Genomic DNA, 23,623 nt, shown 5'->3' with positions numbered 1-23,623 from the left:
ACTGGAGCTGCCCTCTAGTTCCTGAAAAACAACTGTAAGCAACTGTTACCATGGTGATATATACGTCAGAGATGTTATCTATAACAAACCTAGAGGATTGCTTAGCTAGGTAACTTTTAACTATGTAGGTTTAAAATCAACTAGGAGCCAGTGGCTAAAAGCAAGCAAGGTGAGTCCCATTTTGGTGGGCCTAACCAAGTTAGCTCTCAGGTTCAATTTGAAAGAAAATTGCACGCATCATCTTCCTTTACCCTAAATCCTGGAGTAGATATTTCAAAGGAACATAAACAGTGCAGTTATCTATCTGAGGAAATTTAACATTAATGTAATATTTACTGGCCATATTCCAATTTTTTCATTTGACCTAATAAAAGAATGGAGCCCCTACCTGTTTCTCGTCCAGCACAGGATCCAGGACACATTACGTATGTTGCATTCAGCTGTCATTTTTCTTTTGTCTCCTTTCATCTGGAATGTTACTCAGCCTTTCTTTGTCTTATGACTTTGCAAGTTTGTTTTTTTTTTTTGTAGAGACAGAGTCTCACTTTTTTGCCCTCCGTAGAGTGCAGCGGAGTCGCTCCAGCAACCTCCAACTCCTGGGCTTAGGTGATTCTTCTGCCTCAGCCTCCCAAGTAGCTGGGACTACAGGCACCCACCACAACGCCCGGCTATTTTTTTTGTTGCAGTTTGGCCAGGGCTGGGTTTGAACCCGCCACCCTCGGTATATGGGGCCGGCGCCCTACTCACTGAGCCACAGGCGCCTCCCGCAAGTTTTGAATAATATAACTCCCTTTCACCCTCTTAATAGAATGTCTCTTATTTTGTGTTTTCTAGTGTGTCTCATTATTAGATTCAGGCTGCGCATCAGCAGTTGGACTAGTACATAAGTGTCTGTCTGAGGGTGTCCGTCCAGGTGTAGACATCTGGAAGTACACAGTGTCTATATGCTCCTCTTTGATGAGGCTGATTTTGGTGACTAGACAGGTGACTGTCAGATTTCTCTACTGGATATTGCTATTTTATGCTGGCAATTAATAAGCAATCTGTAGAAAGACACCGTAAGACTATGCAAATATCCTGCAGCTCATCACTCATGCTCCCCCAGATTCACCATTTACTGATGATTTGTGTCTGTTCCAGTTTTGGTTATGATCATTGCAGAATGATTACTTTCCAACTCTGACTCCCTCTACCTTTTCCCATCAGCAGTGACAACTTACTGTAAGCAAGAGCTCTCCCTTCTTGTCTGTATATCTGAGCAATGGAATCATCAGGTTTCTTTTTTAAATAGGATATAATCTACTAATGGTTTTCATTATATTATCTTTTTAGTGATGGGGTCTCACCACCCGGGCTGGAGTGCAGTGGTGACATCATAGCTCACTGCAGCCTTGAACTCCTGGGTTTAAGGGATACTCCCATCTTAGCCTCCCGAGTTGGTGGGACTTGGATATGTACCACCATGCCCCACTAATTTAAAAACAAAAATGTTAACAACCAGGTCTTGCTGTGTTGCCCAGTTTGGTCTTGAACTCATGCCCATGAGCAGTCTTCTTGCTTCAGCCTCCCAGGTAGCTAGTAATTCAAGAATGAGCCAAAAATGTTCATTTTTGTAACGTGCAAATTGTTCCATATTTGGCAAGCCTGGGTACCTCTCAGGCTGGTTCCTATATTCTTTTTACAAGTCATCATCATTAAAAAAAAAAAAATCTTCCTTACTTTCGGTCATAACAAAGTTGGTCTGATCTAAATTAGTATTTTTTTTTTTTTTTTGAGACAGAGTCTCACTTTGTCGCCCCTAGTAGAGTGCTATGGCATCACAGTCTGATATAAATTAGTATTTTTTTTTTTTTTTTGAGACAGAGTCTCACTTTGTCGCCCCTAGTAGAGTGCTATGGCATCACAGCTCACAACAACTTCAGATTACTAGGCTCAAGAATTCTCTTGCCTCAGCTTCCCCAGTAGCTGGGACTACAGGTACCAGCTACAACACCTGGTTATTTTTAGAGATGAGGTCTCGCTCTTTCTCAGGCTGGTCTTGAACCTGTGAACTCAGGCAATCCTCCTGCCTTGGACTCACAAAGTGCTAGGATTACAGGCATGAGCCACCGTGCTGGCCTCATCTAGGTTAGTCTTGTTCCTTCCCTGCCTCAACCTTGAAATATTAGTAGGGAATAATATTAGAAGCTAAAATCTGTAACCTTGTAATTTTGGGGGAGGGGTTGGTTTTATTGTTTTATTTTTATTTTATTTATTTCAGACTGATAGGAGAGTACAAATGATGATGGTACATTGTTTGCATTTCTTAGGTATAGTTCAAGTTGTGGTTGAGCCCTTTACCCAGGGGCTGTGCTGTATACCCTTACATGGTACATGTTAGGTGAGAGCTTACCTTTCCCCTCCCTCCTCTCCTTTTCCCTCTCCCTCCTTCCTTCTCCCGCCTGAATTTAACTGTGTTTTTCTCTAATGTGGGGGTGTAGTTGCTTATATATTGGTTTAATACTAGTATTGCATACATTGCATACTTGCTTTTCCATTCTTGCTATCCTTTACTAAGAAGAATGTTCTTCAACTCCATCCAGGTTAATACAAAAGATGTAAAGTCTCCATCTTTCTTTTTTTTTTTTTTTTTATGTCACCCTCAGTAGAATGCTGTGGCATCACAGCTCATAGCAACCTCAAACTCTTAGGCTTAAGCAATTCTCTTGCCTCAGCCTCCCAAGGAGCTGGGACTATAGGTGCCCACCACAATCCCCAGCTATATTTTTGTTACAGTTGTCATTGTTATTTAGCTGGCCCGTGCTGGATTTGAACTTGCCAACCAGGATATATGTGGCCAGCACTATAACTACTGTGCTATGAGCACCGAGCCTCCATTTTTCTTTATGACTGAATAGTATTCCATGATACACATATACCACAGTTTATTAATCTCTTCATGGGTTGATGGGCACTTGGGCTGATTTCACATCTTGGTGATTTTGAACTCAGCTGCAATAAACATTCTAGTATAAATGTCCTTATGGTAAAATGATTCTTTTTCTTCACAGTAGATACCTAGTAATTGGATTGTGGGATTAAATGGAAGGTTTACTTTTGGGTTTTTGCAGATTCTCTATATTTCTTTCCATAGAGGCTGTATTAGTTTGTAGCCCCATCAGCAGTGTAAAAGTGTGTCCTCTCCACATCCATGCCAGCATCTGCAGCTTTGGGATTTTATGTTATGAGCTATTCTTACTGGGGTTGAGTGATATCTCAGGGTGGTTTTAATTTGCATTTCTCTGATGATTAGGAATGGTGAACATTTTTTCATGGTTTGTTGTCTATTCATCTGCCTTCTTCAGAAAATTTTCTGTTCAAGTCTCTTGCCCACTTAAAGATGGATTGTTTGCTCTTTTCTTGTTGATTAGTTTGAGTTCTCTATAGATTCTAGTTATCAGCCCTTTGTCAGATTGCAAATATCTTCTCCCATTTTGAAGGCTGTCTATTTGCTTTAGTTGTTGCACCCTTAGCTATGCAGAAGCTTTTTAGTTTGATCGTGCTCCAATTTATTTAGTTTTGGTGTTTCTGCAATTGCAAAGGGAATGTTCTTCATAAAATGATGTGGAATCAACCCAAGTGCCCATCAACTCTTGATTAGATTAATAAACTGGTATATGGATACTGTGGAATACTATTCAGCCATAAAGAAAGATGGAGACTTTTGTATTAACCTGGATAGAGTTGAAGAACATTTTTCTTGGTAAAGTATTGCAAGAATGGAAAAGCAAGTATCCAATGTATGCCTCAAGATTTGTTTTTATTTCTTAGAATTGCTATTTCTTAGAATCGCTGATTTCTTAGAATTAGCTATTTCTGTTTTTTTCTGGTTCCGTATGAAACATAGTATTATTTTTTCTGTTTCCTTAAAGTACGACATTAGTGCTTTGATGGGGATTGCATTAAATCTGTAGATTGCTTTGGTAATATGGACATTTTAACCATATTGATTCTTCCCAGGCATGAGCATGGTATGTTAACGCATTTGTTAAAAATACTCTTCTATTTCTCAGTGTTACAGAATTCTCCCAATTACTTCATTTTCTTTAAAGCTATTGTGAAGGGTATTGTGTTTTTGATTTGTTTCTCGTCTTGGCTGTTATTGGCATATATGAAAGCTACTGATTTTTAATATTAATCTTGTACCCCAAGACACACCATATTTCTTTATCACTACCAGCAGCCTTGTGGTTGAATCTCTGGGATTTTCTAAGTCTAAGATCATATCTTCAACAAAGGGTGAGAGTTTTACTTCCTCTGTCCCCTTTGGAATACCCCTTGATATCCTTCTTTTGCCTGATTGCATTGGCTAGGATTTTCAGCACTGTGTAGAATAGTAGTGGTGATAGTGGACATCCTTGTCTGGTTTTAGTTCTAATGGAAATGCTCTCAATTTTACTCCATTCTGTATGATACTGGCTGTGGGTTTGCTGTAGATGGCCTCTATCAGTTTAAGAAATATCCCAACATACATAGCTATCATTTAATAATAAAAAAAGAAAAAAAGATAAGAATAGAGGATGTTAGGATTATTGATCAACGTGGTGTACATGATTAGTTTATTATAAAAGATGTCAGGAATAAAGACATTTTGCTACTACAAAAAAAAGAAAGAAAGAAATGTCCCATCAGTTTAAGAAAATGCCTATTTTCTTAAGTGTTCTTGTCAGAAAGGCATGCTGAATTTTGTCAAAAGCTTTTTCTCAGTTTATTGAGGGGATCATATGGTCTTTGTTCTCACTTCTATTTCTATAGTGAATTACATTTATGGATTTGTGTATGTTGAACCAACCTGGCATCCCTAGGATAAAGCCTATCTGATCATGATGTATAATTTTTTTAATGTGTAGCTGTATTCTATTTGCTGGGATTTTATTGAATATTTTGGTGCCAATATTCATTAGTGATACTGGTCTGTAGTTTTCCTTTTCTGTTGGGTCCTTTCCTGGTTTTGGTATCAGGGTGATGTTTGCTACATAGAATGTGTAAGGGAGGAATCCTTCCTTTTCTGTGTTTAGAATAAGTTCTACAATATACGTAAAAGCTTCTTTTTGAAGGTTTGGTAGAATTCGATTGTAAAATGATCTGGCCCAGGACTTTTCTTTTTTGGAAGATTTTTAATTGTTGTTGCACTTTCAGTGCGTGATATTGGTCTGGTCAAAATTTCTAGTTCTTTCTAGTTGAGTTTAGGGAGGTGGTGTGATTCCAGGTATTGGTCCATTTCATCCACATTTTCGAATTCCTGGGCATAGAGTTTTTTTATAGTAGCCAGTGATCTTTTATATGTCTGTGATATCTATTATTTCCCCTGTTTTGTTTCAGATTGAATTTATTATTAGAGATCTTGGTTTTCTGTTTCCAGTTAATCTGGCCATGGGTATATTGATTTTATTACCCTTTTTAAAGAACCAACTTTTTGTTTTGCTGATATTTGAAATGGTTGTTATGTTCTCGGTTTCATTTAGTTCTGACCTAATTTTAGTTATTTCTTTTCTTTTGTTAGATCTGGGATTGTTCTTCCTTTCCTAGCTCCTTGGGATAGTTCATTAGGTTGTTGATTTGTGCTGTTTTTGAATGTGAGGATTTAATGCAATAAATTTCCCTCTTAGGGCTGTTTTGCAGTATCTCACAGTTTTTGATGGCTTATGGCTTGATTATTGTTTTGTTCAAAAAATCTAATGATTTCCTTCTTTATCCCCTCCTTGACCCAGCTGTTTTTCAGCATAAAGTTGCTCAGTTTCCATGACTGTATAGCAATGAAGGCTTTTGTTGGAGTTGAGTTCTACCTTAATTTCCTGATGGTCTGAAAAGATACAAGGAATAATTTCTACTCTTTTAATTTTGTTGAGGTTTGACTTTTGGCTTAGGATATGATCAATTTTGGACTATGATCCATGAACTGGTAAGAAGAATGTGTACATAATTGTTTGGGGTGGTATGTTCTCTCTCTCTCTCTCTCTCTCTCTTTTTTTTTTTTCCCCAGTTCTTGGCTGGGAAGGGTTTCGAACCCACCACCTCCAGTATATGGAGCCTGCGCCCTACTCCTTTGAGCCCCAGGCGCCGCCCAGGTGGTATGTTCTCTTTATGTTTATTGAGCCAAATTGCCCTAGGGTCGTGTTTAAGTTCCTTGTTTCTTTGATTAGTTTCGGCTTGGAGGATCTGTCCAGTTCTGTCAGAGGCTGTTGAAGTCCCCAGGGATTATGATGCTGGGGAATATCATTGTTCAGATCAGTTAGTATTCAGTTTATATATCTGGGAGCATTTAAGTTGGGTGCACAGATGTTTAGGACTGAAATGTCCTCTTTGTTATTGTTCCCGTTACTGGTATATAGTGTCCGTCTTTTTCTTCCTTTTTGTTGGTTGAGATCCAATTGTATCTGTAAATAAGATTGCAACCCTAGTTTCTTCTAATTTCCATTTGCCTGAAATACTGTTTTTCATCTCTTCACCCTTGTTTGTCTTGTTTTGTCCTTAGAGGTTAAATGTGTTTCCTGTAGACAACATATTGCTGGCTTGTGCTTTTCTGTCCAGTCAGCCAGCCTGCGCCTCTTCAGTGGGGAATTCAAGCCATTCACATTTATCAAGAGAATTAATAAGTATAGTGAATTTTACTACATCTTGTTTTGTGGGACTCTGTTGCTTGGTTTTATCTCTTCTGCCATCCTGAAAGCTGGGCTTTGTCCTTTAATTTCTGGATGTCTATTTTGCTTGTGGATCATTGTGCTGGTCAGTGTGAAGAATGGATCTGAGTACTTTCTGTAGAGGTGGTCGTCTTATAGTGAATTTCCTCAGTGTTTGCATGTCAGTAAAAGATTTGATTTCTCCATCAAATATAAAACTTAGTTTAGCAGGATATAGAACCTTGGGCTAAATTATTTTATTTGAGAATATTAAATACAGATGACCATCTCTTCTGGCTTAAAATATTTTCGGCTGAAAAGTCCACTGTGCTCCTAATAGTTTTCCCTTTGTAGGTAAGAAGTCACTTACACCTGGCTCCTTGAAGAATTTTCTCTTTCATTTGACTTTTGCAAATTTAATTACAATGTGTCTAGCAGATGGTTTGTTTGAATTGCATCATGCTCCTTGCATATTTTGAATCAGCGTTTTAAAAAGTTATTTTTCTTGGCTGAGTGTGGTGGCCATACCGGTAATCCTAGCACTCTGTGAGGACAAGGCAGGAGGATCACTTGAGTTCAGGAGTTTAAGACCAACCTGACTAAGAGCAAGACCCCGTCTTTAGTAAAGATAGCAAAATTAGCTGGATGTGGTGGTGGGAGCCTGTAGTCCCAGCTACTTGGGAGGCTGAGGCAGGAGGATTGCTTGAACCCAGGAGTTTGAAGTTGCTCTAAGCTAGGTTGACCACATGGCAGTCTAGCTTGGCAAACATAATGAGACTCTATCTCAAAAAATTTTTTCTTCTTATCTCAGATATTTTCCCATTTGCCATTTTTAAGTGAACCACCCCCCAAAATCATAACTTATTTTTTACGATTAACTTACAAAAGTAGAGAGTCTACATCTTAAGAGTTTTTCCAAGATTCTGCAAATGTAGATAAGTTGTGAGGCTTCTATATGGGTGTACTTAGGTACTAGCTGCTAGCCAGAATTGTAAGACTGCTTTTCTGTACTAGAAACAGAAAGTTAATGTTTTGGGGGCTTGGTCCAAAAAAGGGTACAAACAATGAGGTAGAGTTTGGAAAAAATAAATTGCAGCACAAAAGATATTTCTTTCTAGGTCATCAGTAAAGTTATTCTCATTTTTGGCATGAACTGTGTAGCTATGTCCTTTTTAAAATGTGTTTTTCTTTTATTTTTGGATCATATAATCGGTTCAAAATAGATCTTTTAATTCTTGTTTGGTGTGAGTTACTTCATATCAAATATACTATGACATGTTATTTGGAAGCCTAAAGAGAAAGAGCTTAGGGACATACATCATACAAAGTATAATTGTGCAGCTTTTAAAATGTTGGCTCTCTTATCTTTTCAAGATACAGTAACACTTGTCAGTAATCACAAGCAAAACTTTGGCATTAAACTTTTGATGCTATGTTCCCAGAATTACTGATCTAAAAAATGTGATTTGAAGTTACTGAAAGTAATCGGTAAAATATGATAGATTTGATATTGGATTTTATGGCTTACATAAAAAATATGATAGACCTACCTAAGTTTTAAATTTCATTTGTCTCTTTTTAAAGTTCTTTTATGTGTCTATATACCTGTTTCTGAACCGGTGATAGACATTTCATGTGTCAGCAGATTATCAGAGAGAGAAAGAATGAATGAATGTAAGCTGGGAAGATAAGATGAGGAATAAAAAGGGAGAGACAGAAGGCAAAAGATATGTCTGTTCCTCTCAGTAGGCTTAAGATCTAGCTGGGTGGCAGAACTAAAACTGAGGCACAAAAACATTCCAAAGTACCATACACTACGTGATAGCATATCTGATAGGTAATAGTTACAGGCTGGGCAATTAAAATAAGTCATACAGGATTTGAAGGACTCAATGGACATATAAAAAATAAGAGCTAAGACCCAGAAGAGGGGAAAGAAAAAGGGAAAGCCAAACAAAAAGCTTATGACTAGAAAACAACGATTTTAATGCATGTGATAAACTGAAGGTTTATCATGTTCTGGGTACTATGCTAAAAGTTTTAGAGCACTTTGATTCCCTTTTATTCAATTCACATATAGTTTATCTCACTTTGTTTCCACAAAAGCACCATTTAGTAGTTCTTAACTTTTCCATTTTATAGGTGAGGCTAAGAGACTTACCTAGGGACATTAAGTGCTAAGATGAAGTGCGCTTGAGTCTGTCTGCAAAGATCAAACACTAAAACACAGAATGTATATTACAAAGCTGGTTATAGCTCAAGAATTTGGTGTCAAAGGTAAGAACAATTGTGGCAACAAAAAAGACAGCCCAAAAGCAGACCCTAGTGTGTGTGGGAGATCAGTGTCCAACAGTGGAAGCATTACAAACGAATGGAGTCTGTACATTTCTTTCTTTTTTTTTTTTTTTTGAGACAGAGCCTCAAGCTGTCCCCCTGGGTAGAGTGCTTTGACGTCAAGCTCACAACTTCCAACTCCTGGGCTCAAGCAATTCTCTTGCCTCAGCCTCCCAAGTAGCTGGGACTACAGGCGCCTGCTACAATGCCCGGCTATTTTTTGGTTGCAGCCGTCATTGTTGTTTTTGGCGGGCCCGGGCTGGATTTGAACCCGCCACCTTAGGTGTATGTGGCTAGCGCCTTAGCCACTTGAGCCACAGGCGCTGAGCCAGAGTCTGTACATTTCCATGAAGATTATTTAAACCATTCATAAGACATTGGCAAAAACAAAATAAATTTAAACATAATTTCATACAACAGTTAATTCTAAGCAATTAAGGAATTACCTGGAAAAATGAAGTATCAGTAATAAAAATGGATTTCTGAACAGATCTCTAGATGGGAAAATTTGGAGCAATAGAGAAAATCACATACAAAACATTGGGCAGATTTATCTTATCAACCCAGCCATTCCCCCACTATAACTTGTTATCAAAGTAAGCTATGCTCGTTGTAGAAAGTATAGAATGTATAGGGAGAAAATTGAGAGAGCAGAAGTAAATTAGTAGTTTGACATATTTTCTTCTAATAAGGATTTTTTTACTAAAATGGCTGTATGCTAAATGATCATATAAATACATTTAATTAATCCCCTAATGTGCATTAATTTTTTGTTCTGTCAGTATTATGAATAACACTGTCATAATCATCTTTTTGGAAAAATCTTGGTTCCCTCAAAAAGGGTTTAGTCCCCTACTTTGCTATTCCAAAACCGAGGAATAGCAAATTAGGGGAACTGGCCCTACCAATAAAATAATGAACTTTATACTTAACAGCCTTCTAGAGACTAATTCTTAGACCTTAATGAGCAAGACTAGACTTTAGTTAGAGTCTAGTGAAACCTAGCATATAAACGTAATTCAGACAGAGAAAAAAATCAAGAGACTTGTATATTCTGTGTTTATTCTATAGTTTGATAATTTACCTTATGTCCACATGGGATTCTACTTCTATTATGGGTGATGGAGACTATGCTTTTTACCAAAGTGTCTGTGTTACTCTTTCCCCCTTTGTAAAATGGGAACTGGATAACGGACACTATGCTTAATCTTAATAGTCCCCTTGAGATCCCTCACAGGTGTATTTTGTAGGGAAAAACTATCACTGAATCAATTATTATTAATTAATACTACCTGCTTAAAATGGTAGAGGCTCTTTTAAGAGTCATTAAAGCAACGAGAGAATGTTTTGAGAATAGCTTCCCAGAGTCCTTCAATATCAAATACCTTTTTCTTAAATTTTGATGAAAACAATTTCAGGATAGGAAGGGCTACAGTGACAACTGTATTGTTATTACTATTTTACTTAAAATCAAGAAAGATTACCTTCAAACAAATAATAATAAATAATAATCTAAACATCTTTTAGATTACCAGTTTGGCTTCTTAACTGTTATCTTTCCCAAACCACTTCTCTGAACTAATACCTTATTTCTTGTAAAGGTTATATATAAGATATAAGACAGTAGAAAAAGAAGTAATCTAGCAGTTGGAGGAGTTGGCTTTTAATCCTAGGTGTGCTTTTAAGGAGCTCTGGGACCATAGCGAGTCATTTCTGCGTGTGGTTACCAGTTTCTGAAATAAAGTAGGTAAGATAGATTTAAAATACTTCTACTACTGCATTATTTTTGTCATTCCGTCATGTTAACTATATCTGATTTTAAACGTGTGTGTGTGTGTGTGTGTGTGTGTGTGTGTGTATTTGTTTAGAGATAGAGTCTTGCTCTGTCACCTACCCTGGAAGTGCAGTGGCCCAGTCATAGCTCATTGTAACTTTGAACCCCTGGGCTCAAGTGATCCTTCCACCTCAGCTTCCTGAGTAGGTGGGACTACAAGGTGCTTGCTACCACACTCAACTAATTTTTTGTTTTGTAGAGAAGTGGGTGTTATTATGTTAACCAGGTGGTCTCAAACACCTGGCCTCCTGCCTTCCAAAGCACTGAGATTATAAGCATGAGCCACCATGCCTGGCTTGATTTTAAAGATTTATTTTAATATTTTCATAGTAGATGTACTTTAAAAGAATCTCCCAAATTTATTTTTTACAGAATACTATTCCAAATCATCTTGTCAATAAAGAGTACTTCTTAGATGAATATGATTGTAGAATTTATTGCTTTACTTTTTTTATAACCAAATGTCATATTTCCTGGTGGAATGTTTGAATATGCCATGTTACATGGTTATTAAACAAAGTTTTGACATTTTATATGTGTCGAAATTCCAACATGTGTTCCGTAGGGCGTTAGAGCCTCTTGATGTACTGTAATGAAGAGGTCCAGTAAATTTGACTAATGAGTGTATACTATACTTCCTGTCATTGAACTTGAAAAAACAATATGTGCACATCAAAGTTTGAGAAATGCTGTAGTAAAGGAACCATTTTAACTTGGCTTAAGTTGTTGTTTCTAAAATTCTTTGGTTGAAAGACCCTTTGGCGAAGTAATGTCTATTTGGTTCCAAGAGAAAACACTTTGGAAAATGTTGCTGTATAAGTATGTTTAAAAAAACACACACACAGCAAGTTATGAACTGTGTGCCACTAAAATAGGAAGCATTATGAGAACATATAGTAGCTTTCTGAGTGAATATATATAAAATTGAATTTGTTCTGCCTTCTGAACACTGTAGAGCCCAGGAATTATGCTGTTGATGGGGAAAATTTGCAGGCTATTCTCTTTATTAGAGGTAAACTTGATTCTGAACAGTAGGCTGAATTGTCTGAATGCTTGTTATTTTAAAATGTATATTTCTTATGTATTCACTATTTTCCAGACCAAAGCAAGGATAAACCAGGTTTTATCATGGTTTATCATGACACCATATCGATGTGATTAAAAGATTTTTTTGGCAAGAAGTGAACAAGGTTTCAGGGGAATTTTAGACCTTACAGAATTTTGCAACTATTTGGACTCCTCTATTTCTAATTCTGGAAAGTTTTAAAGTCCTTCAATCCCTTTACTGAGGCAACTCTATGTTATATATCACATTTCAGTAAGAAATTTAGAACTGAAAATCTTTTTACTTGCAGAATTCCTTTTATCCTTTTTTAAACTGTTTAAGGAAATATGGGAAGATTTCTAGTGTTATATGATATCGTTGAAAATAGCATGGAGATACTGGATGCAACAACTCTTTTCAGGAGGGAAGGGACAATACATGGCAGTCACTTTGATGTGAAAATGGAGCATCCAGCTGCAACAAAGATGAAGCTGAAGTGTTGAACTTGAATGATAGACAGGATAAACTTCCTAAAGCATGTGCTTCTCTGCTAAATGAATTCATTACATAAATTCAGCGATCTAGTACTTCTCAGCATTTTGTCTGAGGATATATTTGAAGAGCAATATCCCATATCATTGAAGCACAGTAAGAGCTACACATACCATTTGCTGCACAGAAGCTGAGAATCCACAGCAGTAACTGGTAGGCAGTCTACACATGGGGAAGGTGGGGCATGTGGTGCTGATATGTATTAGACATCTGCCTTGCATAATTCAGCAAACAATGTTTAAGGTAAGTTTGTATCACTAGTGACACTGACTCAAAACAAGGAATAATCTTAAGGAAGAAGGCTTATAAATACTGTTCTGCTAATAAAGCATGTAAACATATTATGTAAAATATTTTACATAAAAGCATTATTATAATATTTCACAGAGTATTTTACATATCTTTTCAATATGTAAAAATCTGTCATTATAAAACAATACCAAATAAAACAGTATCATTATATAATTATTACACAAAAGATATTCTAGCAACTACATGGTGGAGGGAATATCCCCCTTACGTGGTAAATTATTTGTAGAGTAATTTGATCAAAAATAGCACATTAACCATCTTCTAGAGCAAATTTCATTTTATCTAACAGTTTTTGGATTTATTTTGTTGTTGTTTTTTAGCATAGCAGTATATTTTTCTTTGAAAATATGAATTGTATTGTTGTAGGAGAGTTATTAAAACTAAGAATAATAACATTTTAGCGCTTGCAGCATAATTATAAATAAAAGTCAATAACAAGCAATAGTAATAAAAATGAAATTGTTTTTACTTGATACTGATTTATATTATATCAGACCTTTTTATTTCTTGTTAATAACTACTATTCCTATTAGTGTTTAATTGAAAAACAGTGTTTAAGAAATGACAATGCATTCTATTTTATGTTTTGGTCAAAATAAGTTAATGGTCGTCTATTAGAAATGATTATCTACTTACTCTAGCTGACCTCTAAGGAGATACTGCAGGAGGAATGGGGTTTAGGGAGAAGTGGAGCTGTATTTGGAGTATTTTTGGTTATGTCTGCTAGTCATCCAAGTGGAGATGTCTAAGGGTACTATAGGGTATTTATCACAATCTCATAAAAATGTGGATAGCTTTATCTCTTCCGGGAATGTTAGTCATTCTTTCGTCATTTTGAATTTGTTAGTGATCCATGAAGAATATGATTCATTAAGTGTGGAAATCTTTGGTAAATTTATATTCATCATAGTTTTATTATTTTTATGTATTCCAGAAACCAACCAACCTAATTTTAATTTATTCCTTGTAACAAATGAAAGTTTTTGAAGAGCATATGGACCTTATCAAATGTATAAAAAGTAAATTGTTCCCTTTGGATATGTGCATTCCATTAACATCTACTACTTGGTTATAATGCACTGTACTAGAAACTAAATGAACTGTTGAAGAAAATTCATTCCTGAATGTATACACTAAACAAATATTAAGTAACAACTATGTGCCCAGCCCTTATTTTCGGATCTAGGAAATCGCCACTGAACAAAATGGAAATCCTGACCTTTATGCGGCGTATACCAGTGGGGACATAGACTAAAAAACAGAACACATAAAATGGATAACTTGTTGGATGATGACAAGTGCTATGGAGAAAAATTAAGCTGACAAAGGTGATAGGGAGTATTAGGGGATTGCAGGTTTAAGTAAGGTTGTCTGCAGACAGTTATTGGAGCAGAAGATGCTTGAACCAAGACCTGAGGAGATGAAGGACTCAGCCTTTAGGCTATCTGTGGAAAGACTATTTAGGCAAAGGAACAACAAACAAGTACATGCGTAGACCTAGGTGGCAACATGCCTAGTGTGGTGAAAGAGCAGCAAGGAAGAAAAGTGGACCCAAAGAATCAACTAGTGAAAATCCAGGCGAGATGCTGGTAGATCACAGTATTATGGTAGCCGTGGAGATGATGAGAATTTGGGAGGTGGTGAGAAATCAGGATATGTTGACAGAGGTATATGGGGTATTAAAGAGAGAGAAATCAGGCTCGGGGCCTGTGGCTCAGCAGCTAGGGCTCCAGCCACATACACTGGAGCTGGCAGGTTCGAATCTAGCCCGGGCCTGCCAAACAACAACGACAACTACAACCAAAAAATAAAAATAGCCAGGTGTTGTGGCAGGCACTCATAGTCCCAGCTATTTAGGAAGCTGAGGCAAGAGAATTGCTTAAGCTCGAGAGTTTGAGGTTGCTGTAAGCTGTGATGCCACTGCACTCTACTGAGGGTGACAAGGTGAGACTCTGTCTCAAAAAAAAAAAAAAAAGGGAAATCAGGATTTTTGTTTTGCCAAGTGGAAGAATAGGGTCGCCATTAACTGAGATAGGGGGATACGGCAGGAGGAATGGAGTTTAGGGAAAAGTGGAGCTATATTTTGGGTTTGTTTGGGTATATCGGCTAGTCATCTAAGTGGAGTAGTCAAGCAGGCAGGTGGATATTGCATTTTGCAGCATTTTATGGAAAGGTTTGGCAGAAGAAATAAATATAAGCAAGTATGATATGTTGGTGAACTGTGCTGGAAAGTAAGAGAAAGAAAAAAGTGAAGAAAAGGCTTCAGGGAGGAAGAGAAATATAAGCTAGACCTTTGATTACTGTAAAAGAAAGAAAGGGGGATTCTAGTTAAGGAAAATATGCTAGAATCTTAAAATATCATCTAAAAATAAATCTGAGCGCTTTATTCGCTTGCCCCTTTTATTGTAAGACACTTTATTTTTACTTTTAAAAAATGGACATTAATATCAACATATGTACATCATTCAACTTAGTGAAAACAAAAAAATATGGACCGCTTCACAAATTTGCGTGTCATCCTTGTGCAGGGGCCATGCTAATCTTCTCTGTATTGTTCCAGTTTTAGTATATGTGCTGCCGAAGCAAGCCCTCACTTGCCCCCTTTTAAAAAACTTTTACAGTGTGTCATATCGTAGTGTTACATACATAAGGAGCAGTAGGTACGCACAATGTATTTGTTAATTCTTAAATGAGAATAGTGTTTTCCCAGTTTATTAACCAGTTTTTAGTCACTGAAACTTAGATGTTTTTTAAGACTTTCTATTTTTACTGTGAGACAGGGTCTCGCTCTGTCATACAGGCTGAAATACTACACTCCAATCATAGCTCACTGCAACCTCAAACTCCTGGGCTTAAGCAGTCCTTACACCTCAACATTTCAAGTACCTGGGACTACAGATAGATGTCACCACACCTACCTAATTTTTTAATTTTTCTTTTTTAGAAATGAGGTCTCACTATATTATGGGGACAGGTTTCAGGCTCCTGGCCTCTAGCAGTCCTCTCACCTCCTCCCCAAGTGTTGGGATTATAAGAGTGAGCCATTGCACCTGGCCAAAACTTTCTTTTCTCTATTGTAGTAAAGTATACATAAGATTTGCTGTTTTAACCAATTGCCATATTTAACAAATATGTACATTTCAGTGGCATTAAATACATTATAAAACTTAAATTTGTGTGCAAAAATGTTTTATCAAAAATATTAGCATTTTTGCTAATTATGAAAGCAGTTTAGAGCCGATTGTGTTTTAACTTCCCAGAGAGTTGACCATTCTACAAGCTTACAATTCTCCTTTGAAAGATTAAGGCAGAAAAACAAAATTGAAAATTAGTGCCTTGTTTCTGAAACAGACTTCTTTTCCTTCTCTTGAAAACTGACTTTCCATTTAAGTATCATTTTTAATTGTTTCAGTAACTATTTAAAATAATTTGAAGATGTCTTATTTATCTTTGACTACTGGTATTTCACTCAGAAAGTAAATGCTCAAATAAAGTTGTTAACACATATCTGGAGCTGAATGAGCTTTTCAGAAATGAAATAAATAGCCAGGCGTGGTGGCTCATGCCTGTAATCCCAGCACTTGGGAAGCCGAGACAGGGGGATTGCCTGAGCTCCCAAGTTTGAGACCAACCTGAGCCAGCTAGAGACCTCGTCTCTAAAAATAGCTGGGCATTGTGGCAGGTACCTGTAGTCCCAGCTACTTGAGAGGCCGAGGCAAGAGAATTGCTTAAGCCCAGGAGTTTGAGGTTGCTGTGGGCTATGATGCTACAGTACTCTACCTAGGGTGACAAAGTGAGACTCTGTCTCAAAAAAAAAAAGAAATGAAATAAGTATTCTCTGCTTCATAATTTTTTGCCTACTTGACTCTTAGATTGCTGTCCACATATCATTTGCAGTTTGATTTTTATAAATTATATTTTGCAATTAATTTTGCATTTTTTATAAATTACTTTGAGGGTGTATGATGTCTATTTTTTGTGAATTATGAACCTAGGAAATACATCCTGTCTGTTGATTACAGTATCTCTTTTCTAGGGAACAAAGAAGGAAGAGATTGAAGGTGAAGAGGAAGTGTCTGGTTTAATTCAGCCTGCGGAAGTGTTTGCTCCCAAGAGCCTGGTGTTGGTATCCAGATTAGATTATCCAGAAGTTTTTAGGGTAAAGAACTCATAGTTACCATTAATTTGTATTATTGAACCAAGATACAAATTCTTTGCATTCACAATATCATTAGATCGATTTAGGAGTTCACGAATAAAATAAAATGAACAGAAACTTAAAAAATACATTCATTGTGGGTGAAATGAATACCTGAATAAGTTAATGCAACTTCTTAAACTTCTAAGGACGTAGTCTTTAAATAGTTCCCATATTTATCAAATCCAAAATTTATAAATATTAAAGAAATAATTTGATTACTTACCAGTATGTAAAATGCATTAGCGATATAACAACTTTGCACGTGTTTATTCATTCACCTTATGTGGAATCAGAGTCAAGTAAATAGGGTGAATGTTTGAGATCTCAAATAATTCTGAACATACTTCTGCCAACGTAGCTTTAAAACATTGTTTACTTCCAGTCTTTTCTTCTTTTAGATACTCAGAATTTTCAAATGTAAGAAAAAAATTAATTTATTTATAAATATTTGTACTAATTTATAATATCTGTAAAGAGAAAGTAAATTTATATTTTTTAATTAACTTAGCATCAAGATTTCAATGACAGTGTTTAAGTCCTAACAAATACTAACTGATCAAAGTCATAAACCTCAATAAACTGAAAGACACATAAAGAATATATTTGATTTTCTGTTTTGCTGCCTATCTTCCTCTGAGCTCAAAGTGTTAATCTTATCATCTTGTCTCTATTTTTATATCCTTTATTATAATTTATATATTAAATTTTCCTATAGAATAAATGTTCTGGATTTGTAAGAACCACAAAACAAGGTAAAAATTTTAAATTTTTATTTTGAAATTTGGAGTTCTGCAAAGTAAATTGAGGCACAATTTTAGCCCTACAGATTTGCTACAGTAATCATCTCAGTACAAACAGCTGTTTTGCAAATTAGGGATTTCTGTTTTCTGTAAATTCCTCTCTGAAGCTCATTTGGAAGTTCTGGTTCTAGAGGAAAATTTAATAAACTTAATATTTGCTGCTTAAAATTTATTCTATGATCACTGTAGAATATACTTTACTAGGTTCAGAGAGAAATTTTCCTAAGAGCAGATGTCACAATTCATTTTTAGTGCTTTTTCCATGAAATAACTACATGTGTCTCTGTCTTTGCAGGCTTGCCTGGGTTTGATCTACACTGTGTATGTGGACAGTCTCAATGTCTCCTTGGAAAGTCTCATTGCAAACCTTTGTGCCTGCCTTGTCCCGGCAGCTGGAGGGTCTCAGGTAAATAGAATGGAAAGCGAGATGGAGAAGCACTGTCCCACTTCCCCTCCTCTCCAGTTAATGTAATTTATGAAGAAAAAGAAAAAGAATTCTTAAAATATTTTTGTTTTCACGAGGATCCTCGTTTATTTAAGCATTGTCCCTGTGGCCTGCCTTTTAGACACTCAAGATTCCATTCTTTTCCTAGTGTCACAGGGTTAATTTTAACACAGGGTTCATCTTTCACATAGCATAATCAGAAGTCATATTTTGTGTAACTCGAACCTCAGTTTATATTTTCTTAGAAATACACTTTATTAAGTTGAACTTTTAAATGTGCTCCTTTACCTTTCTTACTTTCCCATATAATTGTACCTCATTTTCATTAACTGAAGTTTAAAAATGTTTCAGTGATTAAAAATTGGAGGTAACATTAAGAAAACTCTTCAGTTCTCTGTAATATTATATCTAGTTATGAATAGATTCATTTATTTTGTATGTCTTGAGCTTTTCATATTTGTCTCTAATGTAGAAAAATAAGAACCTCAGCAGCTATGATTTATTTACGTTTCTAGGTCAGCCATCCTTTAAAAAAGAATAAACCGTCTGCCTTAAACCCTAAAAATGATTAATTGATAGTTTATATTGCTCATTCTTATACAATATTGGGGAAGAGGATAGCCCTTTAGAAATCACATTGTCTTCATTTGAAGATGAAGATAAAGATGTTGGGTGGCACCTGTGACTCAAATGAGTAGGGCACCGGCCCTATATGCTGGAGTAGAGCGCCGGCCCCATATGCTGGAGGTGGTGGGTTCAAACCCAGCCTTGGCCAAAAGCTGCAAAAAAAAAAAAAAAAAAAAAAAAAGAAGATAACGATGTTACTGATGGTGAAAGTGGCATCCCTTTTCCTCGTCTTTGCCTTTTGAACTGTCTTCTGTCTTTCATATATTCTTTCATCTTAAGTTTTTATCCTCTTTTTTAAACTCTATTCTTTCTTCATTTATTCTTCTCTCTGCTCCAAGGGCAGAATATTAAATGTGACTTTGGTCATAGTTGGGCCTAAACTGCGAAGTACCAGAATTGTTTTATGGGCTTTCACTGAAGTTGTTGACCTAACATCTTACTATCTTTTAACCAGTCATGATTATCACTGATTTTTGTGTCTCATCTCTACTGGATTGTCAACTTATGACTACTGAATTGTCTTGTACCATTTTCAGTTGCACAAAAAGTAACTTGAATACTGTGGGCTATCCAATCTTAGATGGTCATTTGCCCTAAAATTGAACTTCAGGAGGATTTTTATTTAAGAAAATGTCTGAAATCATGTGTGTGCATATGTTCCTCCCACTCTGCAGAAGCTGTTTTCTTTGGGAGCAGGAGATAGACAGCTGATCCAGACTCCTTTACATGATACTCTTCCCGTCACGGGCACCAGTGTGGCTCTCCTGTTCCAACAGCTGGGTATGTGTTCTCCCATGTTCAGTATCCTCTTGTTGAAACCTATAAAATAGGTTTATTTTAAGTTTACATCACCTAATCACATTTATCTGAATCAAGATAAAACAAATCATTTAATATTTGATATGTAAAGTGTATAATTTTGTGTGTCTTACTTTTACCAAGTGTTCATCCTTTTTAAAAATGTTTAACCTAGACTCCTTTTATTTTGGGGTCAATTAGAATTTCCTTATCACAGGTAATACAGAAAATAGAGGAACACATTGTACTATACCAAGAAAATGGAATTATCAAAATCTAGACTATTAGAAACTCCTTCAGACCAATGTCCCAGGTCCTTTAACAAATAAATTATGAGGAAAAGAAAGGAATGAAGGAGACACTTAGATTAAATGAGATTTGAAAGATATCCAGTTTTTTAATAGAGTGAGACTGGACTATAGTGGTCAGCGATACACTGTTGAGTGATAAAAACTGCCAATAGAAATTATCAGGAAAGCAAATAAATCAAAAGTCAGGATTAAACAGATGCAATGGCTCACATTAATCATCCCAGCATTTCTTTGGGAGTCTGCAGTAGGAGGATCCTTTAGGGTAAGGACTTTGAGATCAGCCCCGGCAATATAGAGAGACTCTGTTTTTGGAAAAAAAAAACAAAAACAGCCAGGCATGGTGGGGTGCATCTGTAGTCCTTGAGAGGCTGAGGTGGGAGGATTACTTGAGCCCAGGAGGCCTCACTTACAGTGAGCCATGATAGTACCACTGCACTCTAGCCCAAGTGACAGAGCAGGATTCTGTCTCAGAAGGAATGATGAATGAATGAATGTCGGAATGGTCACTTACAACAGTAGAGGGGATTATGACTGGGGGCACATGATAGGGACTTTCAGAGTTGCTGGCAAAAGTTCTCTTTCTTAATATGGGTGGTATTTGTTAGACAATTTATTCAGCTATGAATTTTTTTTTTTTTTTTTGCAATTTTTGGCCGGGGCTGGGTTTGAACCTGCTACCTCCAGCATATGGGCCGGCACCCTACTCCTTTGAGCCACAGGCACCACCCCTCAGTTATGAATTTTATTCTGTGGTTTTTCAATATGTCTTATTTTTACAATAAAATACTTTCTTAAAGTCATAAAATTATTTTAAGTCCTTTTGTACATACCTAACTTCTATTTAAAAAAAAAGAAAAAGAACCTGAATACAACAGCTTAAGCAAAGTCAAGATTTTGTCCTTTTCACATAACAAAAAGTCTAGGGGTAGGAGATCCAGGGCTGAACACATGTTGGTTCCAGTATGTCTTCAGGGATGGCATGGAAATGATTATGTAGCCTATAATATATAGGAGTTTCTCTAGAAGGGAGTTTTCCCTTACTAGACTGTGAGCTTCAAAAACTACCATGTCTTCTTATTCTTCGTGTCCTCTGTTTCTGGCATACTGCCTTAGGCACAAAAGGCATCAATGTTTATTGAATGAATGAATGAATGAATGCTCTAGCCATAAAGAAATGGCATTCATACCTTGAAGATTTTTCTGCATTTGAAGATCAGATCATGTTTTACTCTCTTTGTAAATGACTCTTTGTCATTTTAGTCTCTAGTAGTTCAGCTTTATTATCTATTGCTTGTAGATTCTAAATTCGCTTTTTCAGGAAAAGAATAGGGAAGATAAAGGAAGGAAGCAGAATGAATAGCTACAGTGCTGTGTGCAGAGTTGTGGTTTCAAAGCATGTGGTAGTAATAACTCTATCTAAAGACATTCTCTTATCATCCGTCATTGTGGTTGGACGTTGTCAAAGACCAATATTAGACCATTATCAGAGTTCACTACCTGGGTTGGGGGTAGGGTAGTGGTGGTGGATTTTACAAACACAGACAGGAAGCAGATAAGACTGTAAAATTCTGTTGTAGCCTTGACTAGTTTTCCTGCAAAAGATCTAAATGTAAGGATAGCATTTCCTCTGTTGTTCTCTCTAAGAATTGTTATGGTAATGATTTTGTTTTTCACAGTTTAAAAAGTTCTCTTGGTAATTGCCTGAAATAATTATGAGAACTTCTGCCGTTCCACGCTTCATTCTACATAATTTCTTTTATTTACCATCTTTTTTGTTTGTCTTTTTTCTTTTTGCCGCATTGGTAAATTATTTTTATTTACCTAAAGATTTGTGTTTTTAAGTATGGTTTTTTTCATGTTAATAAGGGATTGGTTTTTTATAGCCCCTCTGATATTTTAATCTATCTATACCTGTTTCAGTTGGACATCCTTGACCCCATATAATCTTGTAAAATTCTCTGATGTCTTTTGTCATATTTGTTCACCTGTGTTTTGGATTCTAATCAGCATACTTGTTTAGAACACTTGCTCCCCAGTTTTCGCACTAAACTCTTTAATAGACATTATTAAAGTTAGTTGTATGGTCCTGGGCCTTCTGCTATCATCACTCAGTTCCCATATTAGACCCTATTCATCTTGTGCTGTCTGTGTTTATACCTTTTCATGTGCGTACTTTCTTTTTGCTTGTCCATATTGAGCCACTTTTTGTTTAGACATCAATGGGTCAATATTTCTCCATTAATATTCTCTGACATTAAATGTGGATTTTTAAAGTTGTTATATAGATAAGGAATTATTTTTCAGTTTATCTTAAAAAGATTAATTTTGTAGGTAATCTTTAAATGTCAACAGTAGCTATTCCTCACTATTCAGAAAGTTAGTTCTGTTTTTAAATGTTATAACGAGGGTGGTGTCTATGGCTCAAAAGAGTAGGGTGCTGGCCCTATATGCCAGAGGTGGCGGGTTCAAACCCAGCCCTGGCCAAAAAAATGCAAAAAAAGAAAAAGGAAGGGCGGTGCCTGTGGCTCAAAGGAGTAGGGTGCTAGCCCCATATGCCAGAGGTGGTGGGTTCAAACCCAACCCTGGCCAAAAACTGTAAAAAAAAAAAAAAAAAAATGTTATAATGGAAAACTTTTCCTATTCTCACTTTTATTTCCCCCTGGAAAAACTTCCGTCTATAATTACTATGTAATTGTACTGCTACAAACTTCTGTAGGAACATTAAAAGTAATTCATATCCCTAAAAATAGAAAGATGAAAATATTCAAGAGGTAAGAATGAAAGCTTAGGATGTGCAAAATTGTTTTCTTTAGAAAGAAAATGTTGATTTGTAAATTCATGAACCACCCAATTTGTGTCAATTGTAGAATGATTTTTGTCCTTTAAACTTAAATGAGCAGAATCTAGTGCCTGGAGTCATGTTCCTGTGTTCCTTCAGTTTTCTTAGCTTCTTCATATAGCTCTGTTACTTGTTTTAGTCTTATTCTAACTTATAATGGGAAAAATTTTTTTTTCTCAATATATGATTTTAAAGAAAACCTGCTTATTTTTCTTTTGTTAATCTGTCTTTTGTTATAGGGATCTGTCCCAACTACAAACATATAAGAGTTAAAAAAATTTAAAGAAAATATATTTTCTCACCTATAATTTTGAAAAGATAGTTTGCAAATTTGAGTATGTAAGAATTTAGACTATTACTATGAATAGCATAGTACCCCAGGTAAAAAAGGAGGAAATAGGAAATTTGGCGTTTTACTACAACTGTATCTATGATGAATTATTTTTTGATAGTTTGAATGTCATCTTTGTTCTTTGAGTATTTGAAACATATTAAATCTCTGTGCTAGTCCCTTCTGGAGCACTTTAGTAAAAAAAAATGCTTACCATGCAAACTCTACTTTAGAAACCTAAAGATCTCTAAAGACCCTTCCAATTTAATTACTTATATTAAATAGCACAGGAATTTCTAATAATGCCCCCATTTTGCCCACTTACTTACATGATGGCAGAAGTATTATTTTTCATCAGCTATTTACAAAACTGTTATCATGTGCCATGTCCTGAGCTAGTCTTTGGGATATAAAGATGGACTAAATTACAACCCTATCTCAGATGTACTTTTAGCCTAGTGGAGACACAGTTATGATTTTTAAATTATAATGCAATATAACTAGCACAATAATAGAGATACCAAGAGCAAACTCT

At 36.1% G+C, this 23,623-nt stretch overlaps 1 protein-coding gene and 1 non-coding gene across 2 annotated transcripts in view; one reads left to right on the top strand and one right to left on the bottom strand.

Annotated features, from left to right (window-relative positions):
* The window catches only part of SBF2 (SET binding factor 2), a 436,540-nt gene that overhangs the window by 204,615 nt on the left and 208,302 nt on the right, over nucleotides 1–23,623 (top strand). Inside the window, exons 4-6 of the mRNA XM_023509946.1 lie at nucleotides 16,773–16,895; nucleotides 18,033–18,143; nucleotides 19,484–19,589. Coding sequence (XP_023365714.1) covers nucleotides 16,773–16,895; nucleotides 18,033–18,143; nucleotides 19,484–19,589 — 340 coding nt within the window. The remainder of the gene's footprint in view (nucleotides 1–16,772; nucleotides 16,896–18,032; nucleotides 18,144–19,483; nucleotides 19,590–23,623) is intronic.
* On the bottom strand, nucleotides 15,220–15,326 carry LOC111724425. The gene has a single exon (XR_002772728.1). It is a non-coding gene; the product is annotated as a U6 spliceosomal RNA (small nuclear RNA).

This window comes from Otolemur garnettii, unplaced genomic scaffold (genome assembly GCF_000181295.1).
Source record: "Otolemur garnettii isolate 467f Iridium unplaced genomic scaffold, OtoGar3 scaffold00001, whole genome shotgun sequence".
NCBI classification, from domain to species: Eukaryota; Metazoa; Chordata; class Mammalia; order Primates; family Galagidae; genus Otolemur; species Otolemur garnettii.
Note: the sequence above shows the minus strand (reverse complement) of the source record. Positions and strands in the feature narration are given on the sequence as shown.